Raw genomic sequence first — 17,374 nt, forward strand, 5'->3', positions numbered from 1 at the left:
TCTTCTTCCTCTCTAAAGAGACCATTAGCATAAATATTATAAGAAAAAGTAGACCAAACCCACCGGTTTTGGTGGGTTTAACCGACAATCTAATGCGTAAGATGCCAGAGGAAGAAAAGTTTTACCATAATTTAATCTCCTCTGCATTAAGGAGGCACAGATATGAAATATTTGATAGCAAATCTGAAAAGTACTTTATTAGTTCATAAAGGAATAATTTTTGCATAGTACACTCAGTAATATGGATATTTTATATTAGTTGAGTATTTGGTTACCGCCAGTGTTGTTTCACTGTAGAACAAAGTTATAATAGTTGTTTTTATAAATGTTTGTAGGTTTGGAGATGTCATTTATATGGTTGAATTGTCCCTAGTGTCAGTTTTGGTTTAGTTTTTTCATTCAGTGCCTAGAATATTGACTGTTCTTAACACCCGGATAACTGTGTCATCATTTATTAAATTTGCAGTCACATAAAACACAGACTATAATAGTTTATTATAAAAAGGTAAAATTCTACAAAGTCCTTGTTTATCACAAGGGCAATTCACTTAGTATTATAGGAAGAAAAAAACCATCTGCAGATTTCTTGGAGTTGGAGCGCACTTTTCCTGTACATGTGGAGCTCATAGCTCGTCCCTTGGTGCTTTCAGTGGGTAGTGCTGGAATTCCTTCGGGACCTCTTCTCCTTTTTGCGATTTTTTGTAGAATCCTGCTTCATCCAGTATTGCACTAATTTCCTCAGCTGACTTTTGCTTAATTTTGGTGATCTAGAAAATATACTCAAGAGATTGTAATAATGAAATGGAGTTAAAAAAAAATGCTAACGATAAGATAAACATTTTCATATGAATTTATGTGTCACAGCATAATAACAATTTAATCATGAGCTGAAAAGCTTATCATCTGCTTGAAGATGTAAAATACTAAACATTGTTCAATTCGTGTAACATTAAATAGCCAGCAGGAAGATCGGGCTTCCAATACTTGGACACGTATAATTAGAAACACTTTGCTCATGTAAAAAAAAACTATTAGAAAGTAACATTTCAAGAGAAGCCAATACGCTGTGACAGTGCAGGGTCTATGGAGCCAGTAAATGCCACAGGGACTCTTGCTGGTGCTCATAAAATGCCTATGACAAGTCCCACCTGTCTGGCACTGTACTAGGTATTAGGGCTCCCTCACACTGATAGCACTTGACCCAATATTATACTATGAGGCAGTGCAGAACTGGCATGTTTTCTCATGCCAGTGTAAAGGGGTTAAGTTAATAATGTTCATTGTTGTATTTATGCTTTATTTTGCCTACTGGTACTGCTACATGTTACATGTACTACCTCATGTATGATATGGTACTGCTACCCCTTCTGGGTATTACCATTACTATGTCTCCATGTTCTTCATTGCATACTGTATAGTGTGATAATGTTCACAATGTTTCGTGTACAGTATAGGGAAAGCATAGTGCTCTTAGTTGGACACTAGAGGGGTGCACTCTAGTATACAGAGAGTTAGTAGATAGCATAGGGTTAAGTGTAGGAGGGGTCAGTGGCGTATCTAGGGTGGGGCAGCCGGGGCAATTGCCCCGGGCGCAGCCAGCAGGGGGGCGCAGTCGGGCCGCCTAATGCAGTGGTCCACAGTGTCCTCCCTGGCGGCTGCGTTCTGCCGTCCCCCTGGTCTGAGAGTCGGCGGTTTTCTGTGTCGGCTGTCAAGCTGACAGCCGGCGCAGAGAAGGAGCGCGTGCCGGCTCCCAGGGAGCAACTGTACTGGCATCTATACAGACGCCAGTACAAATGAAGCTCTGACCGCCGGGCCAGAGCGACAGCAGCGTGATCAGGTCATGTGATCACGCTGCTGACGTCACTCCCCGGCGCCCAAAGCAAACGCTGGTGGTAGGTGTGCTCCTCTGTGGAGCTGAAGAACCACCGAAGATGGGAGATGAGGGGGAGTTAATGAGTGGAGATGGGGGGGATTTTTTAGAGGGGATGGCGGTTAAAGTGTGGGGGTATTTAGGGTGGGGATGGGGGTTAATGAGTGGGATGCCATGGGGTTAATGTGTGGGGGGATTTGGAGTGGAGATGGGGGTTATTTAATGTGATGGGGGTTAATGAGTGGGGATTGGGTTAATGTGTGCAGGGGTTAATGAATGGGGATGGGGGTTAATGTGTGGGGGCGTTAATGAGTGGGGATGGGGGTTAATAAGTGGGGATGGGGGTTAATGAGTGGGGATGGGGGTTAATGTGTGTGGGGGTTAATGAGTGGGGATGCCATGGGGTTAATGTGTGGGGGGATTTGGAGTGGAGATGGGGGTTATTTAATGTGATGGGGGTTAATGAGTGGGGATTAGGTTAATGTGTGCGGGGGTTAATGAATGGGGATGGGGGTTAATGTGTGGGGGTGTTAATGAGTGGGGATGGGGGTTAATGTGTGTGGGGGTTAATGAATGGGGATGGGGGTTAATGTGTGGGGGTATTTGGAGTGGAGATGGTTATTTAATGTGTGGGGGGATTTCGAGTGGTGATGGGGTTAATGAGTGGGGATTGGGTTAATGTGTGCGGGGGTTAATGAATGGGGATGGGGGTTAATGTGTGGGAGCGTTAATGAGTGGGGTTGGGGTTAATGTGTGTGGGTATTTGGAGTGCTGATGGGGGTTAATGAGTGGGGATTGGGTTAATGTGTGGGGGGATTTGGAGTGGGGATGGGGGTTATTTAATGTGTGGGGGGATTGGGGGTGGGGGGATTTAATGTGTGGGGAGATTTGAGGACACAAAATAAAGAGTATGTATGAGGAAACAGTATAGGGGATTGGTGCAGACAGTATGGGGAGCGAATGGGTTAATGTAAGTGGACACAGTATGGGGAGTCAGGGATATGTGTGAGCAGACAGTATAGAGAGTGAGGGGGTAAATATATGATGAGACAGTATGGTGAACAGGTGGGATGCTAGAGGGGAATAGTGTGAGGCGACAGTATATTGCAGATATTTTTATTCAGGAGCATTATAATGACACTTCTATCTTTAAGGGCGTCGTGTGGAGATTTGCTGCAGAAGACCGGAGAAGATGGAAGTCTGCAGAGACGAGATGTGGATGAGAAAACTCATCATGGGGTCTAGAAGAAAAGGTGACTGACTGCAGAGACGACGTCATCTATAAGGTACCTGGATGTAAATGTTATTTGTGCTACTGACTTATTCTCATGTTTTTATTTGTTAGGAACATTAAAGTGGTTGTCCAGGTTTGTGCTGAGTCTGCAGTCATTCTATGTGACTGCAGACTTCTGAATTCTCACAGTGCTCACTGCACACTGTTAGGATTCTCTCGTGCCGGTAATTTACATACATGCGGTCACATGCTGACTAGACATGTGTGGCCTCACTCAATGAAAATGAACGGAGCGAGGCCGGGCACGTCTAGTAGGAATGTGGCCAGAAGTATATAAATCACATACTTGTGCTGACATGATTGTATATTGGCAAGGGAGAATCCTAAAAGTGTGCAGTGCATTCATTGTGAGAATTCGGAAGCTGCAATGTCAGGATTCAGCTCTGCAGGTTCCAGTAGTTCTCACATGGACACTTCATTCATATGCGATTTTCATAGGTATGGTCCTGTGACAACGAGCTTCTCTTCCTGCTTCTCTCAGTTTTTTACTGAACTTTGAGAGCATTAGGAAGAGCAGCTCGCAGGTACATGGCTAAGTGTGCAAGTCGCATATGTACTTGGGCGGGCGCCGAACCGAATTCTTGCCCCGGGTGCCAGAAAGCCTAGATACGCCTCTGGGAGGGGTTGCCGAGGGTTAAGGTTAGAGCAGAAGGGAAATTAGTCAGATGGGGCCAGGGTGCCGGAAGTGTCCACATGGGCTATAGGCCCAGGACGGCTCGGCAACCACGCAATGTTTAAGTAGCGACAGCCCACGTTATCCACAGCCACTAAGCATTATTGCATTGAGCCAGTACAGTAGGAAGAAGATGTGGCGACTCATAGCCTGGACGGATGCCTTTAGGGCAGGAGTTGGTTGGAATGAGGAACAGAAGGAAGTTGAAGCTTCGCAGGAAACATTACAGACGGGCCGGATGCTTTTCCAGAGGCAACTAAACCGGGTGGCGGATGATTTCAAGTCTGGGGTGAAACAGGCAGAAGGAATTGTCATCATGGCGAGGTTAGGCCAGCAAGAAGCTGGGAAGCAGTCTAAGACGGTCCGGTCCGGACGTGTGCCATACAGAAGCTTCAGCAAAGTAGGGAAAGCGGAGGAAGCAAGTAATGTTGAATGTGAATTCTATGATGTGCTTACTGTGGATATAATGTGTGGAGTTCTAAGTAAAGAAAACATTCAAGTGATTCTGGACTATGTCTCCATTACTGGGGGTCGCCTAGAAGAAGGGCCGTCGCCGCCTGGGAAGTGCCCAGGGGGACTTGAACCTGGAGACACAGGTATGATGAGCAATGGATTACAGTTTTCTGTGAGGGAAGGTCGGGACACAGAAGCTTCAGTGTCTCTGGCCATGACTACAGTCCTGGCCTCCCCTTACACCAATTCAGTATGAGAAAACAATAACAATATGCTACAAGTGGCTACAATATTCGGATCATGCAAACCCATATAAATCTATGGGTGCCTGTGAAACATCGGACTGCACTCAGATGTCATCCGAGTGCAGTCCAATCTCCAAGCACAGAGAGAATGGTGAAGATGAGAAATTAAGTTCTCCGTCTTCTCTGCACCTGTGCTGGGATTCTTTGATGTGAGAAAATCGGATCACACTAAAATGACACTGTTATTATCATTATGCCCAGTGTCATTGGCATTATCGTCCCGATTCTCTTGCATGAGATGATAGTGTGAGCGAACCCTTAGGCCGGGGTCACACTGGCGAGGAATACGGGAGAGTGAGAGGCGCAAAAAGCACGCATTAGACACGGACAAATGATTCTCTATGGGGTCCCTCGCACCAGCCGTATATTTCTCCTCAGTATCCTACGCTCCGTGCCACTCGCAGCATGCTGCGATTGTCAGCGTACTACGCCCGTAGTACGCCAATGCAAGTCTATGGGTGCGCAAAAAATACAGATTACACACGGACCACACATGTGACTTGCGAGAAATACGCACCAGGTGTCTTTTAGCAAAGCTGGCAATTCAGTGCGCTATACAGTAAACTCACACTGACAGTTTTAATAAAGAAATGAAAGAATAGATATAGACACATAGAATACATATATATATATATGCATTCTATGCGTGTATATCTATTCTTTTCCTCTTCGCCACGACAGCACCCACTGAGAGAGGGGATCCGCCCCCGGAACAGGAAACCTACAGAGAGATAAATGGGGCGGTCCCCCTCGCTCCCTCAGTTTGGTTTCCTGTTCCTGGAAAGGAACCCGCAGAAGAGGATGCCTGGTCTGGTAGCCGCCTGCGTGCAGAATATGAGCAGCAGGGGTCCCAGGACCGGAGGCAGCGTCGGGCGGAGAGGTGTATTCCCCCCCCCCAGAGCTGGTGTAATGCAGGTGAGGCTGGAGGCGAAAGTGGTGCCAAAGCTCACTGGGGGTATGGCTATACTCCCCCCCCCCCCCCAGAGGGGGTAGACGCATTACAAACGCCATCGGGCGTACTGAGGCCGCGCGCCCCCCCCCCAGAGTGGCAGAAGGGCTTGTGCGGTGTGTGCTGAGCGGCGCTGCTGGGAGTCATACCTGCGGCAGGAGAAGGCGTGGAGGGGGGGCGCAGACGCGCGGTGTCGCCGGCCGCATTTTCATTTGCGGTGACCCAGCGCTCCAGGAGAGGCAACCCGGAAGTGGAGGAGGACTTCCGGGATCAGGCCGAAGGCAGAGACCGCGGGACAACGCCCGCGCATGCGCAGTAAGGAAAAAAAAAAAAGAAAAAAATGGAGGACGAAAAAAAAAAAAAAAAAAGAAGAGAAGGAGGAGCAGCTATAGCAAAGCCTTTAAAAGGAAGCCACAGACACAGCGCTAGTGCGCAGTCATGTCGTCCTTAGATGACCCAGCTTCGCTCCCATTAGGTCAGCTAGTGGTATCCCCACTTGGCAGTAGACAAAGCAGTGCTACGAGGAGAACCAATAGCACCAGAAGAAGTGGCAGCGCTAGGAAGGAATCCAGTGGGCCTTCCAGGCAAGATGAGCTGTTAGAGAAGAAACGTAAGGAAAAGAAGTCGTCCCATGCCTCGCCTCAGCCTGGGTCCCGGACACCGCAGCCGGTAGTTGCTGACGAAATTCACGGGTGAGTGTTTTTTGGTCAGGTTAGATAATTGATAGCCTTCTCTTTCTGGTCCATACCCCTTTTAGGCTAAAAGAACAGAGAAGGCGAAACATAGAGAGTGTGCCTTATGTTCGCAGCCCCTCCCGGATGGCCACCCAAAGAGATTATGCCAATCATGTGTTGAGGAGGCCTTGCAGGAGGAATCCTCACGGAAGAAGGAGGATATCCGGGCACTGATAAGAGAGGAACTACGGGCCTTAGGCGGTTCCAGTAGTCTAGGGGGTCACTCCTCCGTGAGAGAAATACGTTCATCTAAAGGAGGAGTCTCGCTGGCGTCTAGGTCGCCGTCAGATACCGGAGAACTAGATTCCGATAAGTCCCAGGAATACCTCAGAGGACGAGGATCAGACGTGTTTCCCCACGGACAGTGTCAGTAATCTCGTGAAGTCTGTCCGAAATACCATGGGGTTGCCGGAGAGTAAGGACCCCAAAACCCCTCAGGACATAATGTTTGCGGGTATTTCCCGTAAAAAGGTCCGAGCATTCCCAATGGTCCCAGCTGTAAAAGACCTAGTTAAGAGGGAATGGGAGAAACAAGGTCAGAGGACCTTCCTCCCCTTAACGTCAAAGCGTAAGTATCCCTTTGACGATGAGGAGTTAATGGCCTGGTCGAGAGCCCCCAAGGTGGATGCGGCAGTGGCCTCTACCTCCCGTAGATCCTCCTTGCCGGTGGAGGATTCGGGAACTTTGGCTGATTCTTCGGATCGTAAGACCGATACATTCCTCAAAAGATCTTGGGAAGCTTGTACGGCAGCCTTTAAGCCCGCAATAGCAGCCACATGTACGGCAAGATCTTTGTTGGTGTGGCTGAACGACTTGGAGGACAATATTAAGAATGGAGTAGCTAGGAGTAGGCTTCTTTCCTCTATGCCCCTCAGTAAGGGAGCAGCGGCCTTCCTCTCCGACTCCTCCGCGGATTCTCTCCGGTTGTCGGCTAGAGCGGCAGGACTGACCAATGCAGGCAGGCGGGCCTTATGGTTGAAGGGGTGGAAAGGAGACACACAAACAAAAACTAGATTGTGTGCTATACCCTGCCAGGGTAAGTACCTGTTTGGTACAGAACTGGATGAGATTTTGACAAAAGCGGGGGAGAGGAAAAAGGGGTTCCCTAACCCGTATGTTCCGTTCAACAGGAGGGCCTACAGGAAGCCGCCGTTCGGTAAAAAGAAAGACTTTAGACCCCAGGACCGCTGGGGAAATAAGGACCCCAAGCAAAGAGGCAACCTATTCGGGAAACGTCCCTTCAGAGGAGACAGATCCCGATAAAACCGTTACACCGGTAGGTGGCAGGCTATTAAGATTCAGCCGCCAATGGATGAAGGTGACATCAAACCCGTGGGCCCTAAGTATTGTATCATCAGGCCTAAAATTAGAATTCGTTCGGTACCCACCGAACTCCTTCTTATTGACTTCTATGAAGTCCCGATCTCAGCAGGAAGCACTGGAGATGGAGATTGCGGTACTGCTAACTAAACAGGTCCTAGTGGAGGTCCCAGACGACGAAACAGGGATGGGCTTTTATTCTCCTCTATTCTTAGTCCCAAAACCAGATGGCTCTTACAGGACTATAATAAATTTAAAGAAACTTAATACCTTCCTAAGACTAAGGTCGTTTAAAATGGAGTCGATTAAGTCTGCAATAAAGCTTTTGTTTCCCAGGTGTTATATGGCGGTCTTGGACCTAAAGGACGCCTACTACCATCTCCCCATATATCGAGGGCACCAGAGGTTCCTGCGGGTAGCAGTCTGGTTCAGAGGTCGGATTCAGCATTTCCAGTTTGCGGCAATGCCATTCGGGCTATCCATGGCTCCTCGGGTACTTACCAAATTAATGCTGGAAGTAATGTCATATGTAAGGCTGAATGACACCCTAGTTGTCCCTTACTTAGACGACCTACTCATAGTGGGGAATTCTGTTTCACAGTGTGAAGCAAGAATAGCTAGGATTATCTCATCCCTACAAACACTGGGTTGGCTAATTAACTGGGAGAAATCCAAACTAGAGCCAGTGACCTGTCAAAGGTTTTTGGGCCTGCAAGTAGACTCCGTAACTGAGGAGTGCTTTCTGCCAAACGCCAAAGTAATGGCCATAATCGACAAAGTACAGAATGCTACAGGAGGACCCGTAATATCATTGAGACAGGGCATGTCCTTGCTGGGGTCACTGATATCATGCATTCCAGCGGTGCAATGGGCTCAGTTCCACTCTAGAGAACTACAGTGGGCTATTCTGCAGGAGATAGATAGACTGCAGGGGCGGCTGGAAGGGAAGATGTCCCTATCGCCCGAGGTGGTTGAATCCCTAAAATGGTGGTTAATTCCTTCCAATCTATCGAAGGGAGTACAGTGGTGGGTGACTCCCTCCAAGATACTCACCACGGATGCCAGCCCCTTAGGTTGGGGAGCCCACCTAGAGGAGCACATGGTACAAGGCTGGTGGCGTGAGAATGAAATAGAGGCCTCCTCTAATGTAAAGGAGCTAACAGCGATTTTTTTATGCGATATCTCACTTCAGTAGACCCACCGTTCCTGTTAACAACACGAGACAGTCTGATTTTAAAGACGGATCCGTCCTACCTGCCCAAACGGGCAACTAAATTTCATAGATCTCAAGAGATATGCCTACCTTCTTTCTATGAGAACCCGTCAACACAGGACGAGGAGAAATATCACACCTTAGATGTGAAGAGAGCCGTGCTAGCCTATCTAGATAGGACCAGTCCCTGGAGGCAGAGTAGGTCTCTTTTTGTCTCCTTCCAGGGCAGCAGGAAGGGGTCTGCAGTTACATCGGGCACGATATCCAGATGGATTAGAGATGCGATCACAATGGCGTATCTGACAAAAGGAGAAGACACTCCACTGGGGATTAAGGCGCACTCTACTAGAGCCATATCATCCTCCTGGGCCGAGAGGGCGAACGTCCCAATTGAACAAATATGTAAGGCTGCAACCTGGTCTTCTCCAGCTACCTTTTATAGTCACTATAGACTAGATTTGTCCTCTACCGAGGATCTAACTTTTGGTAGATCAGTCCTTAACACGGTGTGCCCGCCCAAGTGATTATCTCTGGAAATCTCTCAGTGGGTGCTGTCGTGTCGAAGAGGAAAAACCGGATTACTTACCGGTAATACTCTTTTGTAGAGTCCACGACAGCACCCGCTCACTTCCCTCCCGTAAGAATTTTTTCACACATGGGTCTCCTTGGTGGTGGAGATTATGATTTAAGTTAGATATGTGATTAAACTTAGTAAGCTTAAAACTGCATAGGGGTAAGATAGATGAATCGCCCAGTTTGACTAAAACATGTATGGCGGTTCCTCCGTTGTTCTCGGTAACACAAACTGAGGGAGCGAGGGGGACCGCCCCATTTATCTCTCTGTAGGTTTCCTGTTCCGGGGGCGGATCCCCTCTCTCAGTGGGTGCTGTCGTGGACTCTACAAAAGAGTATTACCGGTAAGTAATCCGGTTTTCATTTCTTTATTAAAACTGTCATAGGGCTCCATTATATGTCCATTTTGCAAGCCTGTGAGAAAATCTCACCATACGGATGCCATACGGATTACATACGGATGCTGACATGCGCAAAATACGCGACCACACCTTGATTACGGATGACATACGGAGCACTGTTTAGGGGTCTGTCATCCGTATTACGCATGTAAAATACTGACCGCATTTTGCGCAGGTTAGTGTGACTCCAGCCTTAGGCCGGAGTCACACTGGCGAGGAATACGGGTGCGTGAGAGGTGCAAAAAGCACGCATTAGACACGGACCAATGATTCTCTATGGGGTCACTCGCACCAGGCGTATATTTCTCCTCCGTATCCTCCGCTCCGTGCCACTCGCAGCATGCTGCGATTGTCAGCGTACTACGCCCGTAGCACGCCAATGCAAGTCTATGGGTGCGCAAAAAATACGGATTACACACTGAACACACGTGTGACCTGCGAGCAATACGCAGGTCTTTTGGCTGGTGACCAGGAAATGGGCCAATCCATCATCAGGAAACGTAGACATGCAAATGAGCTCAAAAAGCTCTCCAGACATCCAGGAAGTCAGCCTCCACGGAGTACAGCAGCAGCATGGCGTCCACTTACATAAATGTGGAGATGCTAATTGTGCTGGTGCAGGAGCGTCCAGAAATATGGGACCCACGCGACGCAAACTATGCGAACCGCACAAGAAAGGAGGCGTCATGGAGGCGCATCGGTCGCCAGATGTACCATGACTTCGGTGACAGACCACGTGATGAGCAGCAGAAAATTCGTAAGTGCACCCATAAAAATGTAATTAACGTTAGCGCGCGCTATAAAATGACTCTACAATCAGCCCCCCCCCCCCCTTCCTGGGCATGTAATTTTAGCCTCATGAGGCCGTTACATTAGGATGTGACACGTGGCTTCACACAGCCATAATCAGGGGTTTAGGCCACAAGCTCCTCATCCTCCTAGCCACAAAAATTAGTTTCAGGGGAGCTAATGAGACCCTGGGTATCGGCCCAATTACATATGCCACCATGGGTAGAACGCACACCCCATAAGGCCCAATGCCTAGACTACTGTTTGAAAATGTGACCTCTCAAATATGTGATTTTGACAATCTTTCCTGTCACATTGCAGTGGAAGATGTGATGAAACGGTGGAGAAGCATCCGGGACCAGTACCGCCGGGAACGCCAGCAGCGGTCCAGGAGTGGGGATGCTGGCCATGTCAAGCGGAAATATATATATTATGACCGGCTGAACTTCCTCGCCCCAATTCTGGCTCTGAGACCGTAAGTACATACCTCACACCACATGACACAAAAACATTACACAAATACTTTACAGGGACAAAAATATTGATGTATTTTTGCCTCTGTTCTATTTCATAACAGAACTCAATCCAACCTTACGGATCGAGGAACGGCCTCAGAGGCAGAGCCCGTTATTGATCCTGTAGGGGATGAGGTGGCTGGCCCATCTTCTCCCCCTACAAGAAGGATGTCTGAAGAGGAGGCATCACAAGAGCACACAATGGCTGCCCGACACAACACACCACCAGGACGGTCTGCAGCTGCAACCTCACCCATCCTGGAAGAGATGGGCAACTTGAGCAGCAGCCCAACTGCCCAGATCAGGCCCTCCCCACAGGCTGCTCTAGCAACACGGCGAATAAGAAGAAGGCGCCAGGTCGCCATTCAAGAGAGCAGGACCAATGTGGACACTGGGGTGCTGAATTACTTGTCCAGAGTCACTACAGATGATGGTGAGGAGGCCTATGCACGTAGCCTCACCCTTTATCTCCGTGCCCTTACCCGTGAGGTCAGGCTCCGTATTAGGGGGTGTATTCAGATCCTGCTTGATGCAAGCACCTCCCCCAATACCCCATATGAGGTGTTTGAATTTCTGGAGAGGTGGCAGCTGTCACCAAGAAATTTAATGCGCATGAGACCATCCACACAGATGCTTGCTCAAGCAGGGTCTGAACAGCCCCTAATACGTGGGCCAACACCTCAACCCCTTCCTCCCCCTACCCATCCTTCTATTCCGCAGCCCCAAATGTCTTCATCAAGCCAACCCCACCAATATGGCCACTTGTACCCACCCAGTGTTGGAGGCTGGTCCCAACCTGGTTGGGGACGATCTGGCTATCTTGGTGGGTATGAGCCACGGGCCTACCATAGCCAACAAGAAGCCCCTCACCATCATCATTATTACTCTGGCCAGTATCACCAACAGGCCCAGGAGGCTGGACAACAACAGCATCATGGGCAACAGTATGGCCCCACACAGGGCGATGTTGGCCACAATGTCCAGCAGCACCCACAGGCTGTTCCTCCCCGTTCCCCTTCCCCTACATATGAGGATTTATGAATCAAAACTTTGGAGATGTCCAGTGACATGTAACTGGTGCTTCTAATCTAGACAAAAAAACAGGTGTTCTCCTTCACCAACATTTAGAACATAGTTTAACACTCACATTTGTAAACAATGTTTTCCAAACATATGAAACAATCCATCATGACAGGCAATGCTACCTCACGCCTTTCACACAGATATTACATGTGTGTATAAAAGAGAATATTTAAATGCGCTATACTGTTACCTGAAAGGATGAAAATACACTAATCACTTGTTAATGCATAGGAAAGGTGTGCTTGCCTTTAGTTAAGTAGTCAACTTTGTTATTAGCATTCTCTAGTAAACCAATTTGAGGCGACCAGCATTCTCTATGTCTTAACAAGTGAGTTTTGTATTTTCATCCTTTCCAGTATAGCATGCTTAAATATTGTCTATTCTACAGACAGGTAATATCTGTGTGAAAGATGTGAGGTAGCCTTGCCTGTCATGGTGGAATCTTTCTATGTTTGGAAAACATTATGAGGAAATGTGAGTGTTATCTTATTGACTTTATTTTGGTGATGGAGCTCACCCTTTGTTGCCTAATCCAGGTTAATGTAGGCATGCAGCAATGTTGTTATTGCATAATGTTTGTTGCAGTTTTTTTCTGCTATGTTAATGTTACATCAAGTTAACGAAGGCCCAAAGGGTCATTTTGGCCATTGCCAAATTTGTGTTATGGCAAAATTATGTTTGCCTTTAAGCAAAACCCAAAAAAAAAAGGCAAAACTAAAAATTTGTCTACTCTAGTTAACGTCTCTGTGTGATTTCTCACTATCCCTCACAACATACTAACAGACACCAACCAATGCAAAGAAACACTCATAGAATCATAAAAAGGCTTGAGTAATATATATTTAGACACACTTTGACAAAAAAAAATTAGAACATAGACACAGCATTCTCTTGCCAAGAAGTAGCCCCCTCAGGTGAGATAAAGTAATTAGTGAATATATCACGCACTTTGAGGCCAGAGAGCGGTCTACGTTGAGGGATGATAGGTGGTCTCACCCTGCGCACATTGTCCGGCCTACGCACAACACCATCAGAGGAGGAGCAATCATGTATCCTGGTGAAGTTATGCAGAACAACACAGGCTTTCACAACTTCATTCACATTTTGCTCACTCAACTGAATGGTAGACTGGAGTACCCGCCATTTGGCACAAAGAATCCCAAAGGAACACTCCACCAGTCGCCTAGCACGTGATAGGCGCAAGTTAAAAATTCTGCGCCTGCGGTCAAGGATATGGCCTCATGACATTACGTGATAACTGAAAGGCCTCATCTGCCACAAGGACATAAGGGACTGATTGTTCGGGGGAGCCTGGTAGCTGGCGTGGTGGTGGTAGATCCAACTGGTTGGTGCGTAGCCGCCGACCCATTATGGAAGTATTGAAGACTCTAGAGTCTCCCGTCCTTCCATAGGCCCCAATGTCAACAATTATAAACTTGTATTGAGGGTCTACCAGAGCCAACAATACAACAGAAAAGTATTGCTTATAATTGAAGAATTGGGACCCTGAGTTCGGCGGCTTACGCACCCTGATATGTTTGCCATCCAGGGCCCCAATACAATTTGGAAACTGGCAGTCCTCCTCAAAGTCCCTTGAAATCCTTAGCCAGTCTTCCATCCTGGGCTCGGGTAGGAACACCTGATGGAGTCTTGTCCAGATTTGTGCACATGTAGACCTCACTATGCTTGAAATGGTGGACTTTCCAATGAGAAACTCATGGTGGAGGGCGGCATAAGACAGGCCAGTGGACAGGAAGCTGAAGAACAACAGAAATAGTCCAGGTTAGAATGGCTAAAGTAAAAAAAAATCAGTTACATGCCGACCAAACTTGGTAGGAAATGAGAGAGAACAACACACACATATTTGGTGGCACAATGACTAAGTGATATGCAGTACATATTAGATGTAACATTGTGCTGTGTCAGGTGAAACATATTTTGAGTAAGATGAGGGTATTAAACATTGTCCAAGAAGGCCAAAAAACATAAATTAACACACACATTATGAACATAGAGAATGTGGTTGTGGAGTACATACCGTATTGTGAGTAGAAGTCGCTCCTCTGCAGATATGGCTTGGCGCATCCTAGTGTCCTGAAATGTGATCCCAGGGCGCACTGTCTCCAAGAGGCGATCAAATGTGGAAATGCTCATTCGACAGTACTGGTAAAATTTGTCCGGATGCTCCCGCAGAGACGAATAGAGGCGGTGAAAATGCCCTCTTGTGAGTCGTTGCCTCAAAAGTGGATGTACCCACATGCGTCTCCTCCTCCGCGGATCCACTATCACAGGATATGGTTGGCCAAAGCGCCGTGACAAAAGCCAGGTAAAGAGAACCTGCTCGGTTGTATTGAATGTCAGACCCTCTGACATGCTGCACAAAGAACACCAACACACCTCGTGAAAGCAAGGTGAGAAATGTACAGAATGTAGGCAGCCACCTGTTTCTGAGTGTCTAAATAGGGTGCAGGCTAATGATTTAAATTGTTTGCAGGCCTCAAAACCGTTAAATGTCCATTTTGCAAGGCTGCGAGAAAATCTCGCCATACGGATTGCATACGGATTGCATACGGAGACACACATGCGCAAAATACGCGACCTCACCTTGCTTACGGATGACCTACGGACCACTATTTAGTGGTCATTGATCCGTATTACGCATGTAAAATACGGAGCGTATTTTGCGCAGGTTAGTGTGACTCCAGCCTTACACAGTTTATCACTTTTGACAGCAGTGTTCCTTTAATGGTGTATTAGTGCCTAAAGCCACATTCACACGTTCAGTATTTGGTCAGTATTTCACATCAGTATTTGCAATCCACAAGAAGTTGAACAATCCGAGGAAAAGTATAATAGAAACACGTTATCACTTCTGCATTTTTCAACCACTTGTAATTTTGGCTTACAAATACTGAGGTAAAAAACAGATCAAATACTGAATGTGTGAACGTGGTCTAAAATGGATTTATTATTCAGTTCAGTGGAAGCTTTATAACTCTTCAGGTAGTATATTGCTTTCACTTGTTACATACTGTCACTTGAGATTAGGGGGTTTCTTTGCATGTACAGATATAATGCCAATTTCTGTCCAATCTTAGAAATGTCATCCTAAATTCATGTAAATGTTTCTGATTTAACTCTGCCAACCTGCGGCGTCCAGATGTTACAGCATAGTGGATGGGATTTCCAGAAATCCCATGCCCATTATGCTTCCAGAGACGCGAGCGGCTTACCTGTGGAGACGGACATGCGGCAAGTCTTTCCAGACCGCAGCATGTCTATTTTGCGGAGACTCGAGCTCTCGCAAGATAAATATCACCCGTACAATGTATTGGACGCAGTGAATCTGCACAGTTCAGTGAACACATGTGGATTCACCTGCATTCAGCAGCCAGCAGACATGTGCTGTGTCAAAAGTGCTGCCAATTATTGAACATGTGCACATACCCTAATTTAGCTCAAAAAAGCCAACATTGCTGTACAACAACGCATTCAAAACCGCTGCAAAAATGCGCCAAAAAAGTCGCAAAGCGCGCATTTTTGATGCAGAAACCTTGCAGAAATTCCTGGAAGCAAACACGCAATGTGTGCACATACCCTAAGGCTGGAGTTACACTAGGGATTTTAAAATCAGTTCGATTTTGCTCCCGCAAAGTCGGACGAGTGTCATGCATTTTTCACATGAGTACAATACGATTTTTAACACCTAGCATCCGATTTACATCCTAAGTCCGGGGTCACACTTACAACTGCAATGTGAGAAACTCGCATCTCAATACCCGCAAATACATGCAGCTGCACACTCTGGTCCCGAGTGCTGGGTATGGGGGCGAGAGGCTCGCTCGAGTTTCTCGCATTGCAGTTGCAAATGTGACCCCGGCCTAAAAAATTATTAAAATTATACCGCCGGACAATGGTAATAAACTCCCACCGGTAGAAGAGTTGGTACCCGACGGTGGAGAAGGCCAACAAGGGGCAGTTGATCCGTCAGCAATGGACTCCCCCAATGAACCCAGACATTACCCTACATGGGAAAGAAGGGCTCCATGGAGACTTATTGACGAGATGTAATTAAAATGCCTGATTTCAAATGAACAAATAAGACAGTACAGACATACTGTATATCTTTTCTTGGATGTTCTTCTTTGTTTTTTATTTCTCTCTTTTCTTTTTCTTCTTTTTGCGTTGTTACCTTGTCAATATTTTTTTTGAGTTTCTTAATAAATATATATATATATAAAAAGAGGGATGATGTAATGTATAATGATTTGATCTGTCTCTTTAAGAAAGGAAATGTTGTGACTGGAAGTTTATAGACAGGAAATGGGTTGGTGGAGTTTCAGTTTCAGTTTAGCCTGATGAGGGAAATGTGATGCTGTGTGCTGGAGGAAGAATGAGAAGAATAAAGTACAGTTAAAGCATCCTCTCTTGAATTCCTTATACCGTGTGGACATTTTTTGAAACTTATACACAGCCAGTCCTTTATTTTAAATAAAACAAAACAAACTTTTACTTTTTTATTTAAATATAACAAACACAGTTATACTCGCCTAATCGCCTAACGCCCATTCCACTGAATCCCTTGTCTCCAGTAATAAAACTAAAATAAAAAATAACAATATCCCTCACCCGTCCGTCATTCTGTCCCACGCCGTTATCTATGTCTGGGGATGATTAATAGTTTTCAACCTGGATGTTGCCAAGGTGCGATCGTCTAGTCTGATAACCACTGGTGAATGAGATGACTAGCAGTGACATCATTGAGGTTACTGACGGTCACTGAGGCTGCATACCCACCCAGGCTGAACTGCGATGACCTCAGCACTGTGGGAAAAAGTCACTGAGTTCACCACAGTTCAAGCTCAGTGACTTCACCGCAGATCACAGTGAGAAATTCTCTCGCTGGCAGAGCAAGGGAAAATGATGAGAGTCGTCTTAAGCACCAGGCGCCGGGGAACAGCACTGACTGTACCACTTCTTCCCTGGTGCCTGCCGTGTGGTACTGATGCGGCACACTGTTGCCACACATGTGCCACACATATTACACACACAGACAGTGGCATCTTGGGTACTGTTTTGACTTTAGCGCGAGCACCGTGGGGAAATTTCTAACAGCACTCGCGCTGACATCAGGTAGGTGACGTTAATTCATTGGTTGTGAACTCCCTGGACCTCTCTGATGGCATTGGGAGTGTGAAAACT

General features: G+C 46.9%; 2 protein-coding genes across 4 annotated transcripts in view; one reads left to right on the forward strand and one right to left on the reverse strand.

Moving 5' to 3' along the window:
* Positions 1 to 436: 436 nt before the first annotated feature.
* LOC141092099 (selenoprotein M-like) overlaps positions 437 to 17,374 on the reverse strand; it is a 37,170-nt gene continuing 20,232 nt past the window's right edge. For all 3 annotated transcript variants that reach the window (XM_073578117.1, XM_073578036.1, XM_073578208.1), the window contains one exon: positions 437 to 767. In XM_073578117.1, the coding sequence (XP_073434218.1) occupies positions 624 to 767 (144 nt within the window). In that variant the 3' untranslated portion in view covers positions 437 to 623. The remainder of the gene's footprint in view (positions 768 to 17,374) is intronic.
* On the forward strand, positions 10,710 to 12,203 carry LOC141092025 (uncharacterized). The gene is made up of 2 exons (XM_073577912.1): positions 10,710 to 11,049; positions 11,152 to 12,203. Exons 1-2 carry the CDS (start codon positions 10,823 to 10,825, stop codon positions 12,128 to 12,130), a joined length of 1,206 nt encoding a protein of 401 aa, XP_073434013.1. The 5' UTR covers positions 10,710 to 10,822; the 3' UTR covers positions 12,131 to 12,203.

Source organism: Dendrobates tinctorius, unplaced genomic scaffold (genome assembly GCF_039654945.1).
Source record: "Dendrobates tinctorius isolate UK_male_01 unplaced genomic scaffold, ASM3965494v1 ptg000003l, whole genome shotgun sequence".
NCBI classification, from domain to species: domain Eukaryota; kingdom Metazoa; phylum Chordata; class Amphibia; order Anura; family Dendrobatidae; genus Dendrobates; species Dendrobates tinctorius.

What these genes read in the sequence shown, in the direction of transcription:
- LOC141092025 (XM_073577912.1), top strand. Translation starts at nt 10,823, where the DNA reads ATGCCTAGACTACTGTTTGAAAATGTGACCTCTCAAATATGTGATTTT. An exon ending in CCAATTCTGGCTCTGAGACC is followed by an intron (nt 11,050 to 11,151) that starts GTAAGTACATAC and finishes ATTTCATAACAG; the next exon opens with AACTCAATCCAACCTTACGG.